This window comes from Rhea pennata, chromosome 3 (genome assembly GCF_028389875.1).
Source record: "Rhea pennata isolate bPtePen1 chromosome 3, bPtePen1.pri, whole genome shotgun sequence".
NCBI lineage: Eukaryota > Metazoa > Chordata > Aves > Rheiformes > Rheidae > Rhea > Rhea pennata.
The window spans coordinates 35,036,490-35,063,798 of record NC_084665.1 but is presented as its reverse complement, the minus strand read 5'-3'; the positions used below and the strand labels follow the sequence as shown (position 1 = coordinate 35,063,798).

The 27,309-nt window shown below is 37.0% G+C and overlaps 1 protein-coding gene across 3 annotated transcripts in view; it reads right to left on the bottom strand.

Moving 5' to 3' along the window:
• Positions 1 to 27,309, bottom strand: part of BTBD9 (BTB domain containing 9) — a 141,615-nt gene that overhangs the window by 36,739 nt on the left and 77,567 nt on the right. For all 3 annotated transcript variants that reach the window (XM_062571970.1, XM_062571972.1, XM_062571971.1), the window contains 2 exons: positions 24,087 to 24,196; positions 8,831 to 9,020 (listed from right to left, as the gene is read on the bottom strand). In XM_062571970.1, coding sequence (XP_062427954.1) covers positions 8,831 to 9,020; positions 24,087 to 24,196 — 300 coding nt within the window. The remainder of the gene's footprint in view (positions 1 to 8,830; positions 9,021 to 24,086; positions 24,197 to 27,309) is intronic.

Here is a 27,309-nt window from a genome sequence, read left to right as displayed (position 1 = left end):
ACCCAGGAATTCCCAACCCTGGTTTATCATAAAACAAGGAAAAAGGAATTGGAATTGTTGACCAAATTGCTAAAACAAACAAACAAAAAACATACCAGAGGTCTCAAGGATTCAGTCCATACTCATCCTCATAAATATGCTGCCCTTCAGGAAAGGCACTAAGTGATATATTAAAAATTAGCCTTAAGTTTCCATCACTGTTCCACAGAAAGGAAGACAATGCAGCAGGATTGCGTTTGAACATGAGGAAAATCTTTACTGTGAGAGTGACAGAGCACTGGAACAGGCTGCCCAGAGAGGTTGTGTGTGAATATCTCCCTTCTCTGGAGATGTTCAAAACTCGCCTTGACGAGATCCTATCTAATATGCTCTAGGTGACAATGCTTGGGTAGGGAGGTTAGACTAGATGATCTCTAGAGGTCCCTTCCAACTTCAGCTGTTCTGTGATTCTACGATTTAACCTAAGTACATCTATTTCAAAAGGTGTACCTAGAAAATATATCATTCTTCCTCTAATTTATACCCTCTCTACCCCTTTCCCTTAAACAGAGGTTATCTCTTTGTCGCAACATACATTTGAAACCCACTATCATTCCCTTGGTTTTGTTTTGTTTCTAAGGATATGAATTAAAGAAAGTAGCATGATACCCACAGCAAGACCAAGAACATGCCCCACACCCCCACCCCGGGCTGCACATGGGGTTGAAATACATGTATTTAAGAAAAAAATCCAGTGTGGAACTCCCTCTTTAGCAAAGATGACTAATACATTCTTCATAGTGTGTCTGGGAATCGATATAGATACGGAGCACCTTCATATCCAACGAAGCATCCACAAAGGCCAGAGGGTATCTGCAGACCTTAAAAGGGCAAGGACTAGTCTGACCACTGCCAGATGCTGCTATAATTTCTTCTTTAGGAGCAATTAAGTGTTCTCCATTCTTTGATTAACAGAGGTGATTTTGCTTCTATTTTACATAAATGCCTTGGCTGTATTCATTCCACAGATTAGCAGGGTACAGTTTAGAACACTAATTGCTGTTCTTACAGTTTTCATACAAATTCAACAGCAAATGGGATATTAAAACAAAATCTCAGAAGTTTTTGCCATTTGAGTTATAAGTGAGTGAAGGCCAAACCAGCATGCTGCATTTACCATTCTTGGAAATAACGCTCTCTCATCACTCTACCCAAAGTTTTTGAATTGCAATATTCTAATTGAACTAGGTTCATTGCGGAAAAATGTTTTGCTGATTTGGTTGCTGTTAAACTCTTATTCTCTGAACCCTTACTCAGTACACTAATGGAAAATAAACATCACACTACTCATAAAAGATACTGGCTGATACCAATTTTTATGCACATCTGATCATCAAGTTCTCATCAGCAAAGGTTGCTGATACTTGCTAAGATAACTGCTTAAATCTAACTATTTATCACAGAAGTCAATAAACCTGTTCTAGTCAAATAACTAAAGCACAGTTAACCATGCAGAAAAGCTACAACTACACTGATGACCTAAATCAGATTAACTATGGCCATATATACAGCCAAATTTGGTTCTTCAGGTGTGAGGAAGAATTTCTGTAGATCAACACTGTTTACAGGTGCAATAGTCCACAGATCCTTATCTGTGGACTGTCAATGAAAGTAGTTGAGAAATATTTGAAAACAAAAGGAACTTTTGTCACTCTACAGACTTTCCTAGGCACAAAGTTTCAGTTTGTCTCTAAGAATCTCTTACAAGTCTGAGTTTCATGTTCCAAATTCCCTTCTCCCAGGTAAGAAATCTTTCTTGCTTTCAGCTGCTACCTCTGCTGTAAGGAATATAACTGCAAAAATTATTGCTCACCTTTAACATTAATAAACAGGAGTGCTAGAAAGAGAAAAATGACCTGCCTAGTGGCCAAACACAGAATCCGCACTCTTACAGAGAAATGCTGTTCAAAGCAGAAGCTTGATAAATTAATTTAGCAAGGACATGCGTATCTGCATCTTTGCCCTAGAAAACAGTGCGGTTACTTCTGTGCAAAACAATCTGATTTAGCTCTTTATTTCCCCTTTTGGGATCCCAGCATTCAAAATGCAGTCAGGTCTACTGGATTTAAAGTATATGATAGAGATACTTGCAACTCAATCTAGCTCGTTAACATTATAAAAAATAATGAACTATCAACAATAGTTTTAAGATGCTAAAATAAAATACTTAAAAAGAAGCCTTTTAGCCCATATTAATACTGTCTATCTGCAAATTAAAATTTCATAGCTGATTTAGTAAAATATAAAACTCAAAAGAACTCTCCAGGGCACCATATAAAACTTGGTTAGAAGAAAAAAAGAACTCTGCTTCATGAGATCCTCTGCATTCTGCCTTTCTACAGCCTAAAGGTCTCCAAATACTGAAGAGATGGAACGTAGTAGACTTTCTGTTAAAAAAAGGTCTGAAAGTTTTATGGATTAAAGCCTGAATTTGGTAACTACTAATAACAGATATTGAATTGATTTAACATCTAAAATTGGGCTGAGTCTTCTAAATGACAAGAATAAAGAAAGGCAAAACATATGTAAGTTGTTTTCTTTTGAAAAGGCTATTAAAATGTAGCCAATTATGGTTTTCAATAGGGTCTTTTTTGCCACTGGGGGCTCAGTGCTGTTCTTGATCCAGGTCTTTAAAGGTATGATCAAGAGTTTGAATTTCAGAAGCACAGTAGAGACTGCAATTTTAACCAATAATACTGTAATTATAACACAATTGACTTGGTTTTAGAGCAAAAGGCTAAGAGGACATGTGCCCTCCTTTTAAGAATATATAAATTGCTCTTTCCCACGACAACTTAGCCCAAGTTAAATGGCTTGAAAAAAGCATATGGCTTGATTTTATTATAAAACAAATAAATAATGACTAAATTAAAGTTGGCAGAATCATTCATAAAGTGACTTAATGTGCATGATAAACACAGATTTTTTGTGAAAGACAAAAAATACAAGTTTTTCCTTCACTCCCTGCAATATCTTTCATAGGAGAAAAAGAGCAGGGGTAGACTCACCATGCAACCTCTTCAGAATTTATTCTGCATGAAATGCTTTTCCTGAGAAACAGCAAAAAACTATCAGGCGCTTACATGAATATTCACAAGAGCACACTGGGCACAAGGGCCGTGTTTTATGCCATGTACACTAATCTTTCAAACACATTCCAGGCAAACTACCAGGATAAACTTTTGCAGAGAAGCTATGTTTTCCTGTGATGGATACAGAATAGCTGGAAGGAGAATATTTTGCTGAAAAAGTCAGAACTATATTCATTAAAAATACATCTGGTTATAGAAAAATTGCCCATGTTCCTAGAACATTTTACATTAGAATAAAATGCTAAATTAGCTCTTGTTAGTAAACCTTGCCCTCAAGATTGAGAAAGAAAAGGTGAATGAGACTTCATCCAGCTCATTCCCTGCAATGCCAAGAGATTTGAATGTATTTCTCATATGCCAATGCTTTTGGAATCTAAAGGCTAAGGCTGTTAATCATTTACTATGGTACTGTTATTTATACTACTTGTTGAAAATAACTAATTTTACAAAATAAGTACTTTTCAAATATAGCTAACTGTTTTCATGTTATAGGGGTGGAAAACTGATGAGTTACCAATTAAGTGACCTGTCCAGCGTTTCAAATCAAATCAGGGATAAATTCAGGCATAAAAATCAGACCTCACAGCTCTTTGTGTGATCATGTTTCCTCTCACTATAATAATCTCTGTTATTCCCATAAAGATCTATACAATATTAACTATGGAAGTCCATTCTCTGCTGGCACTAGCTGTTAAAATCCCACTTTAAGTACCTCACAACACAACAGATGAAGTAGATCTTGGATGCCCCTTTACGAAGGAAAAAAACTTGACAAAAATAAGCCATCCGGCGCCAAGGGACCACAAGACGAAGCCCGGTCCGAAGCGGAGCGATGCGGCCCGCGGGGTTCTCCAGCCGCAAAGCGGAGAACTCGTGTGTCCAGAGGACTGCTTCAACTAGCTCTCTGCAGGTGGGCAGCAGCAGAGGGCGAGAGGAAAGGCTAACAAGCGCTACCGAAGGAGTGAGAAAGGCTCCGACGGGAAGCACAGAGAACGCTTCTCGGGCACAGTACTTTCCCGAACGGCCCACGGCGGGTACCTTTCATAGCAAAGCAGCTTTCTGATGCTGTTTGTTTCTACTGAGCCCCAAAAAGCAGAACTTCCCATTTTCGTGGTGCAATCGTTATTTAATAAGGAAGTGTATGGATGTATTAACGTTACATTATCAAATTCTCTTTCTAAAATAAGTAAACCTGCAGAGCTTCACATACTGGCTGCCTGTTACGCCAAAAGAGGCTACAGCACTTTTTAAATAGTACTTACCACAGGCAATATAAAGTTTTGATAATAGTATGTTCATAAATTACATGCATACTGATGGAAAACCAAAAGATGGCAAGAAATTAAAACATGAAGCAACAACACTTCTTTAAAGAAGAGTGAAAAAAATGGAAATGCTATGAAAAGAAAGGGGTTTTAATAAAATTTTCATTGTATTTTTGTGTGCAGTTGTCTATAATTCCCTTTCATTTCCTACAGCCACTTGTTTCAGTAGTTATCCTGTAGCAGACCAATCTTTCTTAGGACCCTACACAGGAGTCAAAATCCACATATTTGTTACACGCTTGCATCGTCTCTCATTCTGAGTTATGACTGCATTCTCAAGACAAACACGAATAGCAAATGAGCAGCAAAGAAAGAGAAAGTTCATAAGCAGAAACGATATGGAAAATGAAGATGCAGAAGAGATGTATAGGATGGTGATATAAGCAAACAGAAAACATGTTAAAGCTACGTGATACAATTTGTTAATTTAAGAATTGCTCTGAAGATGAAAATCACAACAGTTGGCCACCCAAGTATTAGTATTAGTAGTAAAGTCTTCAAAGAGATTAAAATGGGATAAATGTTTTATCTGTTTTAACAGAGATGAAGAGTATTTCTATTTACTTTAACATAAAAACCACACGGTACAGAAGAATTCTCCCTCCCTCTGCCACAAAGGCTGTAACAAGTTCTACTCTATCAGGATATTTTTTCCTTTCTGTTTTGGAAAAACACAGGAAAAAATCCTATAAAATTATCAAAGATTGTAGCATAATATTAATATATTTCTATTTAAGAGGAATGCTGGGAGAGAATGAGAGCGCTATTTTGATATGGCAGTCTTTTCAATACTAAAGTTTTACCCATTTAACGGTTAAATAAAAGGCACTTAAATTACGTTTACCGTAATAAACACATCAATTGCTGTGTTTCTGTTCCTAGTTAAACATAGTGTTTTTTCTGTCATTGATAAAGGCCTTTTCAGAGAAGAAAAATAGAAACGTTATTTTCTTTCCAGGCAGGCAACAATGTGGAAAAACTAGCTAAAGCAAAGTAATTTATTTTCTCTGTCTGTTAAGCGTTCCAATTATCTTGTAATATCTGCTAGGTGAAAGTCTTAATAAAAGACTAAACCTCTTAAACTACAAAATGTTTTTATTTTTATAACCTAGAGCATGCTATTTAGTTACAATTATTTAAAACAAAACAAAATGTTTTCCAGGCTTTTTCTGGTAAGGACTACTAATGGGCATTGACTATCACTACATCTGTTTTAGAATTTCTGAATAAGTTCTGATGTGGAAGTCAAGAACTCCCAATTTATAAACAGATACTTGAAGCATTTGACAAGGTTTCAACACAGTCTCCCACAGCATCACTGTATCCAAGTTGGGATGTTATAGCCTAGATGGGAGAACTACTAAAGGGGGTGAAAACTGGCCAGTGTGCTTAGCTCAATTGCTAGTGGTTAACATTTGATAACCTGCTTGGAAGCACACTGTAAGAGGAGTTCTTCTGGAGTCTATCCTGGGACCTATCCTGTTTAATATCTTTGTCAAAGATCTGAAGGAAAAGAGGGAGTGAGCCTTCACCAAACTTTCGGAAAACAGTGAACTGTGGGGTGCAGTAGATACACAGCTGAGGGTACAGCTGCCATTCAGAAGAACTGGTTCCTGGCTGCTCGGTAGGCTAGAGGAATGGGCAAACAGGAACCATAGGACAAAAGCAAAATCCTACACCTAGTACAGACCAATCCACTGCAGTAGTATAGGCTAATGTCTGCCTGGCTCTACCGAAAAGGATATGGGAGTCTTGGTGGACAGAAGAAGAAACTGTATGAAGGGGAAAAAAAAAAAAAAAAAAGAAAAGAAAAGAAAGAAATTACATTGTGAGGATAATTAAGCATTGGTACAGGAATCACCTTCCTTGGAGGTTTTCAAGACCTGAGGCATAAAGCTCTGAGCAGGACTGTCTTATTTCATAGCTGATCCTGCTTTCAGAAAGAAGCTGGAATAGATGACTTCAAGTCCTTTCCAACCTGAAGAATTCTGTGATACTAAGACAAATGGATAAATTTTATACAAGATACCTTCCTGAAGCATTTAGTTTTCTATGCCTAGCTAATGCATATTTGAGTTTCAACAATTCTTCTGCTTTATTCATACTCAGAATTTAGTTGCCATGGTAATACTTTCTGACTTAAAAGCTCTCTCCAGTGGCCTGCTGATTTCTATACACTACAAGCATCTACCACCTTTTTCCAAAGGCTTGTATACTTTTTCAGATACAACTATATTCGATGACACATCAATGTTTTTGAACTTAAAAAAAAAACCCAACATACTTTAACTCCTAATTATTGATTTATAACCTAAATCCACAGATAAAATTAATCAGTTTCTGGGGGCAGAGAAATTTTGTGGATGCTCTGTGGATAGACTGTGGATAGCTAGACTAACAAAAATACTCTCGGAAATTTTTTTCTGCTGGGTGGAAAGATGAGATCAAGGGAGTTTTCAAGAAAGCAAACAACAGGAAAGACAGGCAAAGGAATAAGGAATAGAATTCAAGCAGTAGTGCAAGATTCTCTCTTGTTCAAAAAAATCACATGCTTTCATTAAGAGGAAATAGTAAAACTTTGTTTTCATCTGCATTTATATGTAATTTGAACTCTGTATCAGTCATAGATCTTATATATCAGTTAATAAATTCTCTTTGTTCTTCACTTGATCAAATCTCTGCTGCTACTAAAATTTAAGTTCCAAGTTGCATGAAAATGATATAATTACTTTTCAATTATCTTTCTTAAGAAATCTGAGTACTGTGTCTTCCTGTTCTTTACTTGAAATTCAATACTTAGTTGAACATTAAAAACATCAAACTCTAAAGCATAAAATATTCACTGTGGAAAATTGCTAACTATACATTTAACTTGTTCCATGCAGTGAGAACAATGCTGGACTCTCGTTGTGCATAATTTCTATAAGCTGGTAAACAGACAAAAACCAGTACTTTTGTTATGGTTAAGAATTTACCTAGATGTCTGATTTTCAACTGTATCTTCAAATTTTAATAATGGTCTTAACAATATCACAAGCCAAAATGAGAACACACAGCTTTTGAAGTGGGGAGCAATTATTTCCTTCACTTTCCAAGATTCAGGGCTAGTACAAGCAAAAAGGGTATGCCAATTCTGCACTTATATCTAAGAAAACTCACTTCAAAAACTCCATTTTTAAAAAACGCAAATAGAGTCTGAATACATAAGAGGGTAGGATCTAAGAGAACTGCCACTGTCTCAGATATTCCTGTACACTTCTGCTGATATTCTCCTTAAGCGTGGACAAGTATTTCAGGCACAAAAATGAGCAGTTACACAATAAATTTCAAATCTCACTTATTAATCAATCAGTTGCCTATTCTGACCAAGGGAATGCATAGTGCTAGCTTCTAGCAATACATCTTTATGTATGTAGCCTCTGTTGCTAGCCAATAGCTAGGCTGAAGATTCCAAATTGTCTTGTTGGCGCTGTAATTTCAGAAAGCCTTTCCTCTTCTTTGTCACAGAGAATACAAATTCAGCTCCTGCCAACATATTGTTCTAGGTTTACAGAGAACACTAAAATATTAAGACAGGGATTTATATGTCTGATTTTATGAAACAAAACACTTATTTAACAGTCAGTGCATCTTCAGTTGGCAAGAATGTTTTTTTTTTTTTCACCTGGGAACTGTTCTGCTTTCCAATCTATTTCCAAAGTACAAAAGAAAGGGAAACTGAAGAAGGAACTGAAGAAGCAAGAAGCTACTACTTCAGCCAAAACTTTGTTCTCTACACATGCAAAGACCTTTACTGCAGAAAAAGCTCAGTGAACTTCATTCTATATATATATATATATATATATATATATATATATATATATATATATATAAGGTTGGAATAATGAAGGTGTTAAGTAATATTCAGGTTACTATGCCCTTATTACACATTCCTTGCTCAAGTAAAGGCTGGAACTAATTGTATAGTGAAAAGGCAAGCTTGGAGGAGGCAGGTCTGATACTGAGATGATACCTTCCTTCAATAAATGCTTCTGTTTTCATAATGGAATGCATATGACAGAGGAACTGCACCTACTTTTACCACAAGCAAGGCTACAGTTAAATTTCTATTTTAATATAATAGATAACTATACATCCTTAACATTAAAATGTTAATACTCTGAAACGTATTTTTCTGCAATTGCACTGCTGTATCCTGACATACAATTCAGTAATATATTTAACTTGTCCATCATACCAAAGCAAAAATCCAAATGTGAATTACTAAAATAGTCCCTAATTATCATCATTTCCAAATACTATTCTAAAGAAAATAAGTGTACTCAGCAAAAGTCTCACCGTTTCCCTTAATTCCGAGAAGAATAATCCCCTTACCGTATCGACCCGATCATGTAGGGCTGTGCTAGCTGTACTACAATAGCTCCGCTCCCAAGCTGATGGCACGTATACCCAGAATCCCAGTCGTAGTTTTTTGTGTCTCCGTTCAACAAGGCATTGCGACTTCGGCTTACGCCCTCAATCACACTGGCACAGTCTGCAATTGTTGCAACATTCTCAGTGGGAACTGTGAATGCAAACATAAAAAAGACAGATGTAGTTATACAGCCAAAAAATAGTTCAGATACTAACTAATAGATACTAACCGTCTTTACCTTCTGGAAAGGATAAAAAAAGAGAGAACCAAAGCAGGATCAACACATGGAAATACAACTGTAGTTAGCATGAATTATGAAGCAAAGTCAAGAAGTATGGATAATTTTTATAGCCTTGATTCCAGAACAGTAAGGTAAATTAACAGATAGATTCCTGTCTTGGTGACAACACGGCAGCACTTTCTTGACAGAGCTGAGAAAAAAAAAATCTTGTCCAGCAAAGCTTTAAAAAAATTTCAAAAGATTTTTTACGATTTCTTATCTTCCTGTTCTCACAATGAAAACAAACTCATTTCAAAAAAAAAAAAAAAAAAATAAAGAAAGAAAAGGAAAAAAAGAGGGAAAATAAGTAAGTGACAGATAGTTTAAAGCAGTGTGGGAAATCAGGACTCAAATTCTTCAAAATCAGGCCTCACACTCTCTCAGCTCAGGTGACAATTATCAACATGTACCTGTTGGTACCTCTGACACTCTTTTAACTGGAAATTGCACCTCACTAAAATATTTTTTTAATATTTACTAAATACTCGATTACAAAATATCTTGGGTTTGGGGAGAGGAAGGGGGATTGCAAGGTCTGTCCAGCCAAATGGAACAGCAGCTACAGAAGCATTTCTCATTCAATCAAAATGAGAAAAAAGGAATGACCAATCTCTGCAAAAAACAAGTTATAATGTCACAACATCAGAAGAAGAAAAAAACTACGTAAGAAACTACATAGAACTGATTCTCCTGGAAAAAGAATAGCCTAAGTATAGGGTGATGATTCTCCTACTGGAGGGAGAGATGGAATTATATGGAATTCTTTTTCCCTCAAGTTAATTCCATGAAAAAAAATCTATGCTGGATAATTCTTGTATTTTATATGCTGCCATAAAAATGCCAGCATGTGACTGATATGTCAAAAAACATCACATGTTTTACTGCAGAATATGGAACTCACCTTCTGTCATAATCCTTAAATGCAGTTTTTGGAATATTACAGGGAACATGAGTACATTTGCTTAACTGAAGGAATTTTCAATTTAGAGAAAGCATTCCTTGGAAGACCATAAGAACAAAGAGTTTCAGCATCAAATGTTACATTTCAGTTCTAACTGAACAGCATAGCACTTTCTAATTGCTACTGCGTTGTGCTGCACGTCTATAATGAGCTCTTTTTATCCCCTTTACAACCCTCTCCAGCAATCAGTGTACACATCCAGCGTGTCAGTCCATGTCCATGTGTCAGTGTCATCCAACTCCAGTTCTTTCTTCTCCTTGGTACTCCGAAAATTGAACACTCTAATTTTGGAACTACTGTTACAAACTGAATTGGATGAAGGCTAACTTGACTGTTACTAGGTATTTTTAGAAGCAAAGGAACATTGTATACCCAGCAACAAAAAATGCTGGTGTACTGGGAGATTGTTTTTTTTTTTTTTTCTTTGGCAGAGGATGTCAGGATCTGGAAATCTTTCCTAGCAGAGGAATGCTCTTCTATTGCTTCTTTAGTCTTGCTTAATCTGATTTAAAATCCAATGCTAAGTAGTTTCCCCTTCTTTTCAAAACAGCACAGTTCATAGTAGAGTTAGTGCTGGATGTCATTTCAGCGATGCGAAGTATCAAGACAACAGCAGCTCCTCTGGGAGCATGCTAAAAGAAGGAGGTGCATTTTTTTGTGCACAGAGTACCTTCCCAACACTGTTTTACAAGTGCTTCAACATTTATTTTTTGAATCACCTATTAGCTTCCTTTGTTAACATTTAATCAAGTACTGTGCCTCCTTTTCATCTGTAATTCAGAAGGTCTAAGAACTTCTCACAAGCTTTCTGAACCTCATTTTCCAGCAAGATGACAGATAAATATAATAGAGTTTTTAAGATACTCTACTTACGTCCAGACATTTCTCAAAAATCTTAGTTTTTTTTTACTAACCTCTTCAGCTTTTCAAGCTTTCTCAGCTTTTTCATGTCTATCTTTATCCAGCAATCAAAAAAATAACAAGATTGCAGAATGATGCTCTAAAACTTGTAAAAAAAAAAAATCAAGGTTACCTGTTTAGCCTTTGTCTCTTGGGGAAACACTGAAAATACATTGACTGTTTGAGTTAAACGAAGACAGAACTTCTTCCTTCAGCTGCTATATAAAACAGGGTAAGATTTTATGTGCCTGCATCTGATGAACAACCAATTTCTGTGTGGTAATGCAATTAAAAAAGCGGAAGAATGAATAAGTTGCAAAAAATTATCTGACTGCCAATGATCAGTTTAACAAAATCTCCTCATTCAAAACCTTTTTGAAAACCAGAACAGTAATGAAGCCTAAATGTGAACTACGCAAAAAAATTAGAAGAAATTTAAAACAAACACACAAAAAACCCTCAAAAATAACAACAAAAAATCTGAATTTTCATCTGGGAAAACAAATGACATACATGACAGATGAAAATGGATTTGTGCACTATTTTAAGCCCACTTCAGACCAAAAACTTACTTAACAGAGTTGTAATGAGGAACATATTTAAATTACTATGTTGTCTGAAAACAGCTGAAATACAGCCATGTGAAATTTGCGAGCTAGCCATAAAAGTCTCCAGCCAAAAAAAAAAAAAAAAAAAAAAAAAGATAAAATTTTCCATGAGGAGCTAGGGTTCCATGTTTTAAACGTGCTATTGTCAGGAGCAGACTCTTCATAAAAAGGAACATGAGAATGTCTAAGCTTATTGCCAAGCAGTCCCATAATTCATTGTAGTGGAAAAGCAACTGCTTTACAGAAAGCCACTGGGCTATCAAACATGCTATCATCTCTATGTGCCTCATCAAAACCATCACATTATTATTCTAGAAACCCCTTGATGCACTACCCCTGAAAGCAGGCATTCAGAAATTCTCAGATTCTTACGGGGGAAAAAGTGGTAGACATTAGCAGCACTCTTCTAGCAAGAAATCTGAATAAAGCAGAGACACCAACAGTTCAAACTAAAAGCACACTGGCATCAAATAAAAGTGTTTAACTTTGCTTCCTCTTCTTCACAGACAGTAAAGAAAACTTCCTTCGGTATCCATTTTATACAAACATTAAAGCATCTTCCCTATATTGCCACTTCTCCCAGGAAGAAGCAGCTACTGACAACTGGGTTAAAAAGGAGTACAAGGCAAGATGCCAAAGTCAGCTTTCATACTGAGGCTCTACAGCATACTCTAGATATCTTGTGAGCTATATATAAGGCATTAATTTAACACAGTGCAACTTCTGTTTATCGACCATACTTCTTCCATCATCCTATTCCTGCACACACTTAGGTACCTGCACTAGCCCACAAACTCCCAAGATAATGTCAACCTGAATAGCTGCGCTCCTTAATAAACACCCAGAAACCGCTTTATTGTATATTTAATGCAATCCTGTGGTCGTCTTTACAGTGGTAAATTAGAAAGAGATTCTAAGGAACGGCAGCATGCAGAGGGTGCCAGGCTGTTCCTTCGCCCCGGGGCAGGTCTGCCAGTCCTTGTTTCGAATGTTCTGAACCACCTGTTGGGGACTCTGCTCTGTGCTATATTTTCAGGTCTTCTGGTTCTCTTTCCCGTTGAAATTTCTGCTTCAATTTGTATTATTTGTTTACCAAAACGTATTTCCAAAAACAACAGCATTACTTTTCTTTGTGGTTTACAAGTATGGAAATTCTGTTTTCACTGTTCATATAGCAGTTTCACTCTGACAAATCTAATTCGCTTTTACGGAACACAACGGATGTGAATTAGCAAAGCATGAATATTCTGTAAGCAAACAAAAGATGACTGAGCTTACAGATGGCCACATGAAAAAAGCTATTAAAACTGTTTCCTGGTCTTATGTTGCAGTATGGAGTAATGAATAGCATAGCAGTATGTTTAATTCCAATAAAATTATTTTTATAAAGGTCTGTCATCTCCAAGGTATGGCATAATGACCATCGTAAGGTTTAGGTTTTAGCTGTATATAAAGATAAGGCAGATGTGTTATTCAACTGTCCTTAGAGATCTCCTAGGAGAAAAATGTGTTGGATATATACGGTAGACCTTGGTCATATCTATTTATTACAGTGTATCAAGATGTATTCTTGTTCATAAAAAGATTTTTAGCACACTTGGTTTTCCATATTTTTTTTTTCCTGAGGGGGAAAAAAATGCAGCCTTTATAATTCATTGGCTTCTGTATCCAAGTCTAAAATAGTTCCTTTCATCACCCAGTCTGGACAGGTCAGATCCTGCTTTCTTTGCAGTCACTGCAATTTCATTGCCTTCATCTGGGTAACGTGGAAAAACACAGACTAAAAACTCTCAAAAAAGAACTCTGTAACACAGGAAGGTATAGAATGGGGTTGCTTCAGAATATACATTATTAAAACTTTAATTTCATTCCTAAAGCAGATAAGAGAAACAGTTGATCTGCTAAAACTATAAACTATTAGTTTATAGGAAGGCTGTAGTTTAAAACACTGTGGGCTGTTGAATATATTCATAATATAATCTAGATAACGAACAGTCAAAGGTTCTCAGCTGAAGTGTCAGCACTGAAACAAAATTGCTCATTTAATGGTCTTTTCTTCAACACAAAAGTGTCATGCACATACAACACATCTAAGGTGTGCATGCAAGAACAGATGGGGGGTGAATGGCAAGCACCCAAATATATTTCAATCCATTACAGTGCTATGGACTCAGGGCTGTAAGACTTTGGACAGCTTTTTATGAAGAAGCAATTAACAAGAAATTATACTGGAGGAAGCACATTTTTGTTTTATTTAATCTGAAGAAGTGATCTTTCTCTCACGCTGTCACCTGTTAGATGCTCAGCTTTCAGTCTCTCCATTTCATGGCAAAAATCGTACTTTTTCTCTACAGAGATGACAAGTTTCCTCACTAGAAAATGACAGGTAGAAAAAAGAAAGCTCAGAGCAAAGGAAAAAAAGAAGAAAATTAGATTTATCACTATTATATTGGATTTTGATTTTATTCTATTGAAACAATTAAAAAGATGCTGGACATTTTGCTTTCATTATTTCCCACTTGGCAATCTTTATTTTATCTATTTTTTTTAAAGTCTAATCTTTTTTCAAGACACAAACTAATGCTTGTTTATTTGCTATATGGTTAAAAATGTTAAGGTTCCAGACTTCTCATTAATTAGAAGTACAGTCACAAACTCCTCTTTCCCCTTCCACATATTCTTTCTTATTGCCTTAGGCTGAATTTATGAAGCATCAGGCTGCAGGTTGAGCTCAATCACCTAGCTGATCTGTCAAAAAAAATGACTTATTTTCCAGTGGTTCAGTTTTCCATCAAATCAGCTAGCTAATCAAGGTTACTCCACAATGCATACGTAACCAGGAGATTTGACTCAAGAGAAGCAACAAAAGATTACGATTGGTATTGTGACAACTAAGTTTTTTAAAAGAGAAACAAATCTTAACACAGTCTTCTTATGTTATAGGTGTAGATATCTTATGCCACATCTTATCACCGTGTTTACATCCCCCCGACATATACTACTTATGTTAGACTTTTTCTCTGTTTATTTCATAAACCCCTTGGAAGACAGGGAACTTAGTTAATGTTTGTATATCATGCATCCCATTTGGGCCTTGCCTGCAGGTACACTACATTCTGCAACACAAATAATTAGTTAGCTGTTAGTTTTGTCCAGAGCTGGTTTAATCACATCTTAGCACAAGCACTTTCAAATGTCAGAATCAAAGATGTCAGCACTGATCTGCTGGTAGTGTATTCAACCACTGCTACAAATTGAACTTTTTCTTTCTTTCGTTCTTGTTTTTAAATGAGTTAAATGAGTCACATGTACTTCTTTCTTTCTTCTTCTTCTTCTTCTTTTTTTTTTTTAAAAGATCTATTCCTTTAGTTTTCTGTGAAAAAGTAGTCTCTTTTTTTAGTAAGGCAAAAAAAATAAGGACTAGAATTTAAGGACTAAAATTCAGTTTTCACAACTACAGCTAAAACAGGAGTGGGAAAAACAAGATAATTTATTCTGGTAATAGTTTTTGGGCAAGTGGAACATAGGGTATAGGGAGAACCCACTCAGGAGGAAGAACTATTGAAGCCTTTAAAATAATGCAACTCCAGATACAGCTCCTAAAAACATCTATTGCCAATAAAGACAGAAATGGAATGCTGATAACATTGCAAAGTTTCTTTTTTTTTTTGAAATTCAATCAAAAATTCAAGAAACATCAATTCTAAATTGCATACATCTGTTTTGCAATATGGTTCATTTCATTTAAAAGCTTTCTGTGAGTCATATTAAACTAGAAACTAAGAGTATGTAAAACTTCATAAATAACCAATGAATCTCAGCATTTTTGGTGTTGCACATGTATATCTTCTTTTCTCATGCTAGGCATGCAAGTCTTGAGATGCGCTTAAGACGACCAGTAAATCACAGTATCACTGAGGTTAGAACGGACTTCTGGAGATCACCTAGTTCAACCCTCCAGCTCAAAGCAAGGTCAGATAGAACAGGTTGCTCAGGACCCCTCCAGTCAGGTTTTGAGTATCTCCAAGGATGGAGGCTCCACAACCTCCCTGGGCAAACTCTTCCACTGCTTGATCGGCCTTAATGTAAAAACTTCTTTTCTATGTTTAAATGGAACTTCTTGTATTTCAGCTTGTGCCTATTACCTCTTGCCCTGTCACAATCCCAGCTCTTTCAGCATCTCCTCATACGTCACATGCTCTAGTTTCTTAATCATCTTCATGGCCCTTTGCTGCACTTGCTCCTGTATGTCCATGTCTCTGTTGTAACAGGGAGACCAGAATAGGACACAGCACTCCTGATATGGACTCAACAGTGCTGATAAGAGCAAAAAGGATCACCTCCCTTGACCTGCTGGCGATGCTCTTGCTAACACAACCCAGAATGCTGCTGGCTTTCCTCATTGTAGGTCCACATGGCCAGCTCTTGTTCAATTTGGTGTCCACCAGGACTTAGTCTGCAAAGCTGGTCTCCAGCCTGTACATGGGGCTATTCCTCCCCAGGGGCAGGACTCAATACTTCCTGTGTTGAACAAGTGTTTTGTTAGGAGCTACTTGTTCATCCATGCAGGCTTTCAGCCATCTTTGCTTGTTTTTCTTCTTGTTGGGATGGACCATTCTTGAGCTTGGAGAAGGTGATCCTTGAATATCAATGAGTTCTCCTGGATTCCATGTCTCTCCAGGATGGTCTCCAAAAGGATTCTTCCAAGCAGATCCCTGAAAAGGTCAGATTCTGCTGTCCTGAAAGCCAGGGTTGTGATCCTGCTTTTTGCTTTCTTCCCCTCCTCTCAGAATCCTCAACTCTACCATCTCAGTTACTGTAGCCAAAGCGGCCCCCAGTCTTTAAACTATCACCATCATGATTAAGATTTAAAGTTGAAATCATCAAATGCCTACTAAATTCTTGCAATAGTTACACATCCTGCCCTCATGGTAAATTGATGATGGGCCTTTGAAAAGCTCCTGTAGTGACATGGAAGAGAAAATTGGATTTTAGAAGCAATGGAAGTCTGTTTTTCTTAATTTACTCTGCAACTCACTAGCAGAATTTGGGTACATATTCTAGAACTTCTGGCAAAGCAAAGACCTTCTGTTTTCAAAGTATTAGATACTGTCACCCTTTTTCCTTAACAATAATTTGAAATTTTCATTTTATTAGTTTTGTATCAGATGAAATACATTGCACTCAAGTTAATAAACTCTCCTTTTTATAAAAGCTCAAACTAGTGTTACACTAAAATCACTGTGCTATTTCAGTGTTTAATTTGATTTCTGTAGCTTTAGATCCATGTAAGTATGCACACATATACTGTACTTTTTGTTCTGAGATGGATACATGCAGATTCACTTTTTGCTTTCATCTGTTCTCATGGTATAAGCTTATTAAAAAAATGAATCTGACAAATCTTCTGATTTAGACAGTACTGTTATCTACTAGTAAAAGATAAAACTAATCCATAGCATAGACATTACACTAAAACTTGAAACTCTACTTACATTCTTACTTACTGGTATCTGCTACTTGCAAGAGAGGGGAAATGAGAATTTGACTGGTCTGAAGAGAAAATCCCACTGATATTCATTACTGCTCTCTTCAACTGTCAGTCTGGATTAAAATAACTACAGAGAAAGCTGATTTTTCAGTTGTTATCTTCTAGGGCTTGCAATCTCTGATCCAGTAAACCATACCAAAAAGCAGTCAAGTCATTAGAACTGGGCATACTTTTCACTGCCATCCAAGTGGCTAGCTACAGGACTGTCTCTCCAAAAATCAGTATGCCTAAAGCATACTTTCAGAAAAAAAAGAAAAAAAAACCCCAATGATTTCAAAATAGCTTAGAATTAAGCAGCCTTTGCTGCACTCCTGGAACTGGCGGGGGGGGGGGGTGGGGGGGAGAGGGCAGTGGGGCAAAGGAACTGGAAGTATATAAACAGGTCTATTGAAAAACTAAACTGATCATGTAGCTGTTCTTTACTGTAGAAAGAGGGAAAGAAAATCCCCGTGGTACTTGGATAGTCTTAAAATTTTCATAATTTCCTAAGGCTATGCTTGCTGTAAAGCTCATGTATGTTGCTAGGAAAACTGGTACAGTTTTGAAAGAAGGCTAACCTTTAAAAGGTGAAGAAGAAACAGAATACAACAGCTTTGGGTAGATTCAATGCTAAACTGGATGAGAAAACAGCACCTCTCGCTGCTTCCCTGGGAGAGATACAGCAGTATTTCACAAAGCTGTACACAGACTAGGAAACTGATATGAATGTTTTCTTTTTTCCACGTTCAATGATATTTTTTTTAAAAAAAGCGAGTAAAAGATAAGTGAATGATTATTTATTCATTTCATTTTTTCTCTTTAAAACAAGTTCTCCTAAGGCACTGAAAGGTGCACAACGGAGGGTTCACAACGATTCATAAGTACTGAACAGAATTCTCCAGGTGAGCAAGGACATTCAAATATCCATCGCCTGCTCTTCAGTCATTATTCACCGATCCTCCTTTGGTGTGTAAAGTGCAAGTATAAAGATAGTCCCATAGATTCAGACAGACCTTCACAGATAAACACAACTCCATTCAAGCCTTCCAAGCTGCATTCCCAATAACCTTAACCAGACTCAAGGTAGGACAGCAGGCTACTCAAAACCCTTGTGCTTGCAAAAGTCCTTGATGGCCCTTCAGCCGTGGGGAGTGATAACAATAAAAAATAAAAATTTTTAAACCCTCTACTATGTGAGGCTGTATTTTTTTTCCCCACTGTAGTAAAAGAGAGGCACAGGTCCCTACATACTAGGGGTGGAAAAACAAAAACAAACTCAAATGCAGCTTTGTGCAGAAAAAGCCTCTTGCCCACTGCTGTAGCCTCTTGCCCCTGGGCAGATTAGAAGCTTTTACAAAGCATCATATCACACTGGGTCTTGGATCTGTATCTGAAGAAATATGTCTGTCACTTGTGAAAACTTTTATTTAATTTGTTTGGATTGCAAACTAAATATTAATGACGAAATACCATTCAAAATTTCAGAAGCTGAAATTCATTAGAACTGAACACTGTTTTGTTTTCAGATTTTAAAAATAAATATCTCATTTAATATGGACATAAATGTCAACTCTAGTGATTCCAGTATGTAGAATTATTAACATACATAGACATTTAGAGACAAACAATACTATACCAAAAGGAAAATTACATCTCAGCCTTAACAGCTGTATTAGGGAATAACTTCATATGATTGAATTCATTTATGTCACCTCATTTAACAGAACAAAGAATTGTAAACCAACACTAAAACATCAAACAGTGCTAGAAAGAGTATTTCCTGCTACTTTTAGCTCAGAACTGCTAGTCAATTGCTAATAGGCTATATCAGTACCACATGTATCCCCTAACTATTCACATAATCTCCCACATAAACTTTTAAATGCAGTAAGTCAAGTTAATGGTTTGCCACGAAAACTTTGTATGCAAAAACACAGCAACACAAAATTGCAGCTATTAATCTAATATATGAAATGACACTTCATTTTTATCACTTATTTACCAGCAATATAGTCTTCAGCTTACAGTGATGGTCATAACATAGATACTATGTATAAGTAGCAATATATCTGATAAATTACCCTCTACATATACAGCTTTCTGATCAAGTGGAATAGATCTAATGAAAATTAAAAATAATTACTCTTAAATATCCCAAAACAAATACCTCAGTGGTCTGATCTCCTTGGAATGAGATTTCAAATGACAAATTCCTTGGATATTATCTTTAACGTTGCTTTGGTAAAATCACAGAATCACAGAGTCTTTCTGAAAGGGTGATGTGGCCTTCAATGGTTGACCAACATTTCATTTCCTTAATAAAACAGGTTCTAGAAGCAATAGTTGTGTGTTTGCTCTTGTCTAGATCATACTATGTAAACTATGTACCTCGTATTGCTTTTCAAGTGTTGAGAATGGAAGCTTTTACACTCAAAAAACAATTACAGCACTTTCAATTACTGTGTGGAAGTTTTCCAGCTGCTTTCCAGTTCCCTCTACACTACCCTGTGACTGGAGAGAGACAGACATTCAAAGCCTTCACTAGAGCAGTAAGATAAATCTGTGCCAGCTGCCCCAATGACAGTCACAGAACTTTCACAGACGTGGAACTGGGCCAGCTTGCTTGATCAAGAGCGCCAGACAATGTGCTGCTTAACATTAACGATTACAGCTATGTAACACCAGCCCTAAAGGAACATAAGGTCATTTTGCTGGATCAAAGTTGCTAAGAACACTTTTTAAGGCGTAACATTGATAGCCTTAAAATCTGACGGAGTAGCCACTGAGCCCCTGTACCATTTCACATCTGGACTTCCCTCAAGTAGTCCCAAAATCTTTTCATTTGTCCCTTTCTTACTATAAACTCCGCAAGATCATGCACCCAACTGTTGCTGCCTCACTTACAATCAGAAGTTGGTTCTTCCTCTTTTAATCTACTAATTGCATTGACTCCTATCCCTTCAATACAAGAAGTTCAACAGACCCCTTTCTTTGCTTGTTGTAGATCACTTCAAGAGACTTGCATATACAACAGCTTGATTCATCCACGCTGGAAAACCGTATGGTTCCACTGACCACCACACATCAGTGTCTACCATGATTGATATTGAATGCTTACCACCATGTAGTACAAATCCTGTTCACCATGACTCCCAATGGATTTTGGTGGAGGAAGTGGATTTCCTTGGATTCTAGAGGAAAGCACGTATGCAAAGACCATTACAGGGAACTCAAAGAACAGCACTATGTGCTGTGCCCTCTTCACACAAAATCTACTAGTGTGTACAATTTAGTACCCCTAGAAACCACCTGGGCTCTACTGCCCATTTCTGCATATATTTGCATAGCCATTATCAAAGAGCTTGTCAGGTTTCTCAGAATCCCATGATATATTCTGTAATATGGAAGTGTATGAAGCATGTAATGAACAGAGCCCCTCTTAAGGCCAGAGTACTCAGAATGAGTTTTTGAGCAAAATAAATAGCTATAGGCTTGTTCTGTCAAGAAAAAGAGATACAAAGTGACTATGGCCATCAGTAATCAGTGGCTCTAGAAAGCAAGCAATGCATGTAGTAACAGCTTATTGCTTTAAAAACATCAAATGTACAATGTCACAGCATATCAAGTGGTGGTCAGTGATTTAATTCAACCATCTGCCAGAGCATCCCTCAAGAATATGAGGAAATACTGCAGCAAGCTGTAGCTGTCATTTAAGCTTTTTACATCTAGCCTTTTGCTATGTCCTTCTGCATCCCAGCATCCTACGGAGAATGACTGATGTGTGCATGCCACTAAGGAACACTAGTCAACCTGAGTCGTGACAGACCTAGCCCTAAATCTTGTTTTAAGGTGGCTATTTGACAGCTACTCAAACAACAAATGAAGGGATCCTAGTGCTGACTGGGGATCCTAGTGGATGACTTCTGGGTATATAGGATGGAAAATGTTGCCAACAATCAAGGGTATCACAGTTATTTTGAAATGCTCAGCTTTATGGTTGTACTGACCAACTGATGGGAATATGCCTGGGCATAAAAAGTGGAAAATACCATCATCACTGGCCACATCAGATCAATAGAAATATGACTTCTTCCACCCTACAAAACATCCATGATGCTTTGTATCACTGTCCAGGAATGCTGCTCCAAACTATGCAGACATAGGAGCTTTACAAGGCCCAGGCATGAGAAACCGTTCTGTGGACAAGCTCTTATATTGCCAGAGGAGCCCCAGGAGTGAAGAGAGCTATAACCTCAGCATGCATGCAGCTAATGATGATCTCCAGAGGTCCCTTCCAACCCTACTGATTCTAATGAGAGCCAAAAATGTTCCCAGCAGCATATACGTTGTCCTACATCAGCTTGTCAAATGTTGATTTTGTAATCCAGAACTGACTGACACAAGAATGGTGCAAGTCAACAAATGCCCTTTCAAACACTGTATTGATCTCTCCTCAGAGTTCAGTGAGCTTTACCTAGTAAAGGGCTGAATCCAGTACATATTTTCAAACACTCTCATTTTCATCCTTTACTGGCTTGAAACTCTATTTCCACTGCCAATATTCCCAGATTTGCACATGATACTCTGCCTCTACTCATTAGTTTCTCTGGACCTTTTAATTACAAACACTGCACATCCAATTCTGCTTGTAACTTAGGAGGGGAATCTGTTCTCAATAGGGAACAGTTTTCTTTATACTAGGACTTTGCATGCACCTGCATTGCCATTTGCAAGGCGGGTAGCACATTCTCATCTCTGCTGCTAATAAGTGAAAGAAAAAATAAAGTTAAGAGAAAATGATATAGTACTCTGTAGTGCTGAGCGGCAAAAAGCATTCTACTGTTAGGGATAGAAGCCATTTCAGTAAGGGTGGCAGCTGAAATTGAAAACATATTGGAGGTATGCCTATAAATACCTTTAACAGATGAAGGCACAAGTGGCAGGGAGCACTGAAATATGAAACAGTAGGTCATATACCTGTGGCGCATGTTAGCAAAAATACCAAAAAGTACCATACCTTTAAATCAATAGAAATTTGATCATGGTATCCACATGTACGTGAACAAGAGATCAAGCAACACACTGATCTGGTTCTAATAATCATAGTCTAAATTGTCTAAGTATTTATAATATACCACCAATACTGAAAAATGGTGGTTAATCCTGTTGTTCCAACAAAGTACAGATACAACTCTGCAACTAGACCAAAAACAATTTCACGAACTGATACATTTTAATAAAGTCACCTAAAGTCTCCATCTCCTAGATTAATTTGAAAGAAATTATTTTAATTCGGAACCCACTGACATGGAACTTTTTAAAAAACTGAACAGTTCGCCTTGCCAAAAAGCTCACTAAAAAACCAAAAATTTCATCAAGTTTCTAAAGCACAAGAAAATTATGATGTACATACACTTCCACTAGTGTACATGGACTCACTACCCTGACCAACTGTTTTGACAAAATCATCTTTGGGCCCTAAATGGAAAACTTATGGAATGGAAGTTACTCTAGGCAAATCAAAGTTGCTCTAAACAAATGAAGCTTTTATAAATTTATAGCTGGAGGTGCTAAATATGAAATTTACCTCAAAAATTTCTTCAAGCTTTGAATATTTTATTTCTCTGCTAATTATCTTACTGAAGTTTTCTTTAAACATAGTTCTTCCTTACTGTTTATTGTACTTTCTTGTCAAGAACAGCTGCAAAAGTACTTGCAAACTTGGAACAGAGAGAAAAATTTCTATTTGCATTATGAGACATCTTGTACACTTTGAGGCCATACGATATAAAAATCAGTAATATAAAGTGTGACTCATCAGTCTATTTATTTATTCCATGTTTCTAAAAAGACATCATGAAATTCCACAGCAAAGCCCAGAGATTAAGTATATCAGTGTGATTTCTTTACATAATGCATGCAGAAAGGACTGAAAGAATTTGGGCTAGTTTTTCCACAGATATTCATATATTGTTGCTTTCATAGAAGAAACTTAAAAGGAATGTGTCTTATAAAAATCTTCTCTCTGATTGTAGCTTATTTTTAAAACTGTTTTAACTTCCATCTACCTTAGGCATAGACTTAAATTTTAAAGTCTGGACCTAGACAACTGTTGAAGATGCACAAAATTATTTTCCCAACGAATTTCAGGATCTTTCTCACATGAGCTTAACTGAAGAAAGGACTGAGATCATCCTAACGGGATTAAGAAATCCATATTAAATCTTACTTTGACATAGTTTATAATTCAGTACTGTTAGTCTGTTTGGGATTTCTACCTTGAATAACGCAGTATCATGTAGAGGTACCTAAAATAGTTCTATACAAGCTAGCCAGGGCACCAGAAATAACAGAGCTCTATGACTGTGGTGTTGTGAGAATAACAGTAGCCAGTGTAATGTTCCTCCATAGCTAAATTTGTCAATGACTCTTTGGGGAAAAATCAACACACTACAATTTACTTCCAGCAACTGAAACTGGGCTGTGTAAGAGGCCCTAAATGCCCTGATCCATCTTCACTGCAATAAATAGCACCAGTTACTCTATTACACTTGCAAAATTCAGGCTAATCTAGCTGCAGGTAAAAGCAACTATACTATGAAATGCAAAGAAAAAAAATCTGATTAGCAACACAGAGTGATTAAATTACCAGCGTCTTTGTCATCAAAAGTTAATTTAATTTGGACTTTAGTGTTCTTGTATCATCATTTAATTTATCCACAGAACTAGAATTTCAAAGCGGCCACAAGGACAAACCAGCTAACTCTAAGCTTACAATATCATTTAACTCAAGTTAGAGATCCTGTGTGGAAGCAGAAGTACACCAAGATTTGATGCAATTTGAAAATGTATTGCAGTGGTGGCCAGTCTTAAAAGCAGAACTGTTCAGAGCAATTCACAGATATTCATGTAAAAGGAAAATGATTATACCTCTTACCTATCAGACCTTTCTCAAGAGTAAAGGTTTTGTTGGTAAACATGCATTCAAATGCCACAATATGGAAAACTTTGTTCACTGTGTTGTGAGTTCCAACAATTCGGATATACCTATGGAAAAAAGATAAGAAGCAGAAGTTAAGTATGACAAAATTCCATGCACCAAAGTACAAATGATTGAGTGAGACTGTATTGTGTAGAATGGAGTAATTGTATTAAAAAAAAAAAAAAAAAAAACAACTACCACAGCAAAACTTACACTCCACTGGACCCAGCATCCTGAACGGATGCATGAGAAAAATAGTAAATTTAAGAGCTGTGAAATTTATCATAATCTTTCAAAACTTTAACTTGATGAGAAAAGCAAAATGAGGGACCTTCCAGCTCAGAAATAGACTGTTAGTGCAAATGCATGCTTACAATACAAATACATTTGGAAGTTGCAAATGGCTTCCTGAATCTACTTGTAACTATGGAGCCTTTAAGGAAAAAAAAAAATCTCACTACTAGCTACCTCCAACCACTAACAAGGATTTTGTACATCCAATACAAACCCAATAAATCAATATCTTCCCTGCAGAAGCCATAAATTGTTTTTCTTTTAATATGACCCTGTTTCTAATTCCACATTAAAATACTAACCCTGGATGAACAAGATGTCTGACTTTGTTGCTGTATCTCTTCTTAATAATAATAATAAAAAATCTTAAAATTCAAATGTTGCTAAGCAAAGCTACCTCTAGGTTTTCTTCCTGGTTGTATAGCTTGAACTTTTAAACTCTATAATGCAAAATCAAATAAAGCCACTCTTGAACATTGAGAATTATTCACCCGTTGTATTACCTTGGAAGCTTCACCCTCTAATACATACAGTCAGGAACCTGGACTCAGTTTGCTCCTCTCATTTTTTGAAGACACCTGACAGTTCTCACTATAAATTTTGAAAAATTCTAAATGGAATATTGTACATTGTTTCAATAAAGCTAAACAACATGGAAAACTACCTTGAACAAATAACATTACCCCAGATGATGAGTTACCTATACTGCAGAAAGCTGTGTATTAAATTATTTCAGTAAAAAAAAATCAGAATGTATGAATCTTAAGCAATATACCTTTTACGTTATATAAAGCAACCTTTCATCTATGTAGTATAATTATAGTTTTAACATAATGGCTATTCAGTAATGTGATAATTTTGTCTTACATTCTTCATCATATGCTGTTAAAAAAAAAAAATCTGTATTTAATCACCAAACCTAGAAATTATCTTGGAGCATTTTTAAGTCCATGAGGCTGGCATACTTAAGAGTATTTCTCAAGTATTCCTCATTTACAGAAACAGGTATTCACACAGCATATGCTACCTCACTGTTAGTTAATCTGCAGTGGGGCAAAATGCAGATATTCTGCATTTTGACCAGATTACTCACATTGGTTGACAGTATCCACCAAAACTAAAGCTGTATTTGATGCCATAAATTTTAATGGAAAAATGTGATTGTTCTTGTTTGGTTTTTTTTTTGTTTTGTTTAAATCAGTAGGAAAAATAGCTCACTAGAAAAGACGCAGCTATACTAACATGATACTGCTTTTTGGTTCTGCTTAGCAGTGAATCAATGCACAAGATCTTTTGAGGTTGCTAATGAGCCTAAGGCATAAACACCTATGAATTGCGCGGTGTAACACCTAAGAGCTGGCTTGAGTACTGGAAATAATGAGGTACCACCTACAGAGACAAGCAGGACAAGTGGGCTGTGTGCAGCGGTCTACAGCAAAGCAAACCCGGAAGAACATGCGTAGGTCAGATGCATGTTTGAAAAAATTCTGTCCTTTTCTCCTTGCAGGCTAGGGTGACACTTCCATCAACTTCAGACTCCAATGCTGGGACCCTTTCCAAGGAATACTGGTGCTGATAATCCTTCTTTACACAATATTGTGTTCTTTAAAAGAGTTGTCCAGAAAGATTCAAATTCAACTCTTCTTTTTAATGAGGCTTCAAACCTGCGAGAAAAGTCCCTACACTAATGAGACAGGCTATCCTGCAGCAGGGCATTCTCCACCACTGTATTGCTTGCAGGTTTGAGGCCACTTGATCAATCACAGAGAGGTATCTAACCATTCCTCATTCAGGAAGCATATTTCACACCCTATGCACTAATGGAGGTATAGGTTGAATGCCTTGCCTCTCTCCCCCTGCCCTGGCTGCTGCTATGAAGTGACTGTACCACAAGGCAACATCATGAGTTCAAAGGATACTCGGTCAAGATTGCAGGAGTGAACCAGGAACAAGTCAGTGGTCCCTTATCTCTCAGAATCTGACCTAGCAAGTTTAACCGTCTGTTTAACATTTGCTTGTATTTATATATTTAAAAAACAAAGTCTACAAGAAAATAAATGAAGTTTGGTTAGCTTAGTATTTTCTTCCTGTCAATGCTGATATTTTGCACGCAACTATAGGAATACAAAAATGACAAGTTGTGGGATTGGATGGGCTGGGATGAGTAACGTCTCCATTTTCTGTACCCACCATATGCTCTGAACAACAGATCAACCCACATAGAAATTAAACCTTTTAACTGCACAATAAACCATTTGATGTAATATTGATTCTTTTCAATACTTAAAAGGTTGGATTTTGCATGGCTTTGCAATTACTTTTCAGCGAGTTTATTAATTAGCTTAGACTGCCGCACCGAGTCATTCCCCTGCAAGCTCGCGCATTCGGCAAGCACGTCGCTAACTAGTGGCCCCGAACGGGCTGCCACGCATCACCACAAAATGGACGGGGGAAAGCTGTGGAGAGCCCCAACCCTCAGCAAGCCAAAAGCTCCAGGGCACCGCGTGGGTGGTGGTGGTGCAGTGGAAGCTTGGGCAAACCTGACTTGGTCCGAGACACGGCAGAGATGAAGCATTAACTGCCTAACCAAAACTTTAATGCCAAACCGTGAATTTGAACTGTATCGTTTACTGAGAAAGAACCAAAGTGGACACAAGCGAGGAGGGCAGACCCAAAAGCACCACAGGCAGTTTTACCAGCGACATAAGAAACTGTTCATCTCCCTGGTGGGAACAAAGAAGCTTTATGCAGCACAAAATTTTCTATAAAACTTTCTGTCAGGTGAGAGTAGAAAAACTCCAATTCTAGACCAGCTCCTCCGTCAGCTGGCTTTATGGGCAACTCGTAGATGTAGGGGTGAGGGGAAGACAAAACCAACATAGAG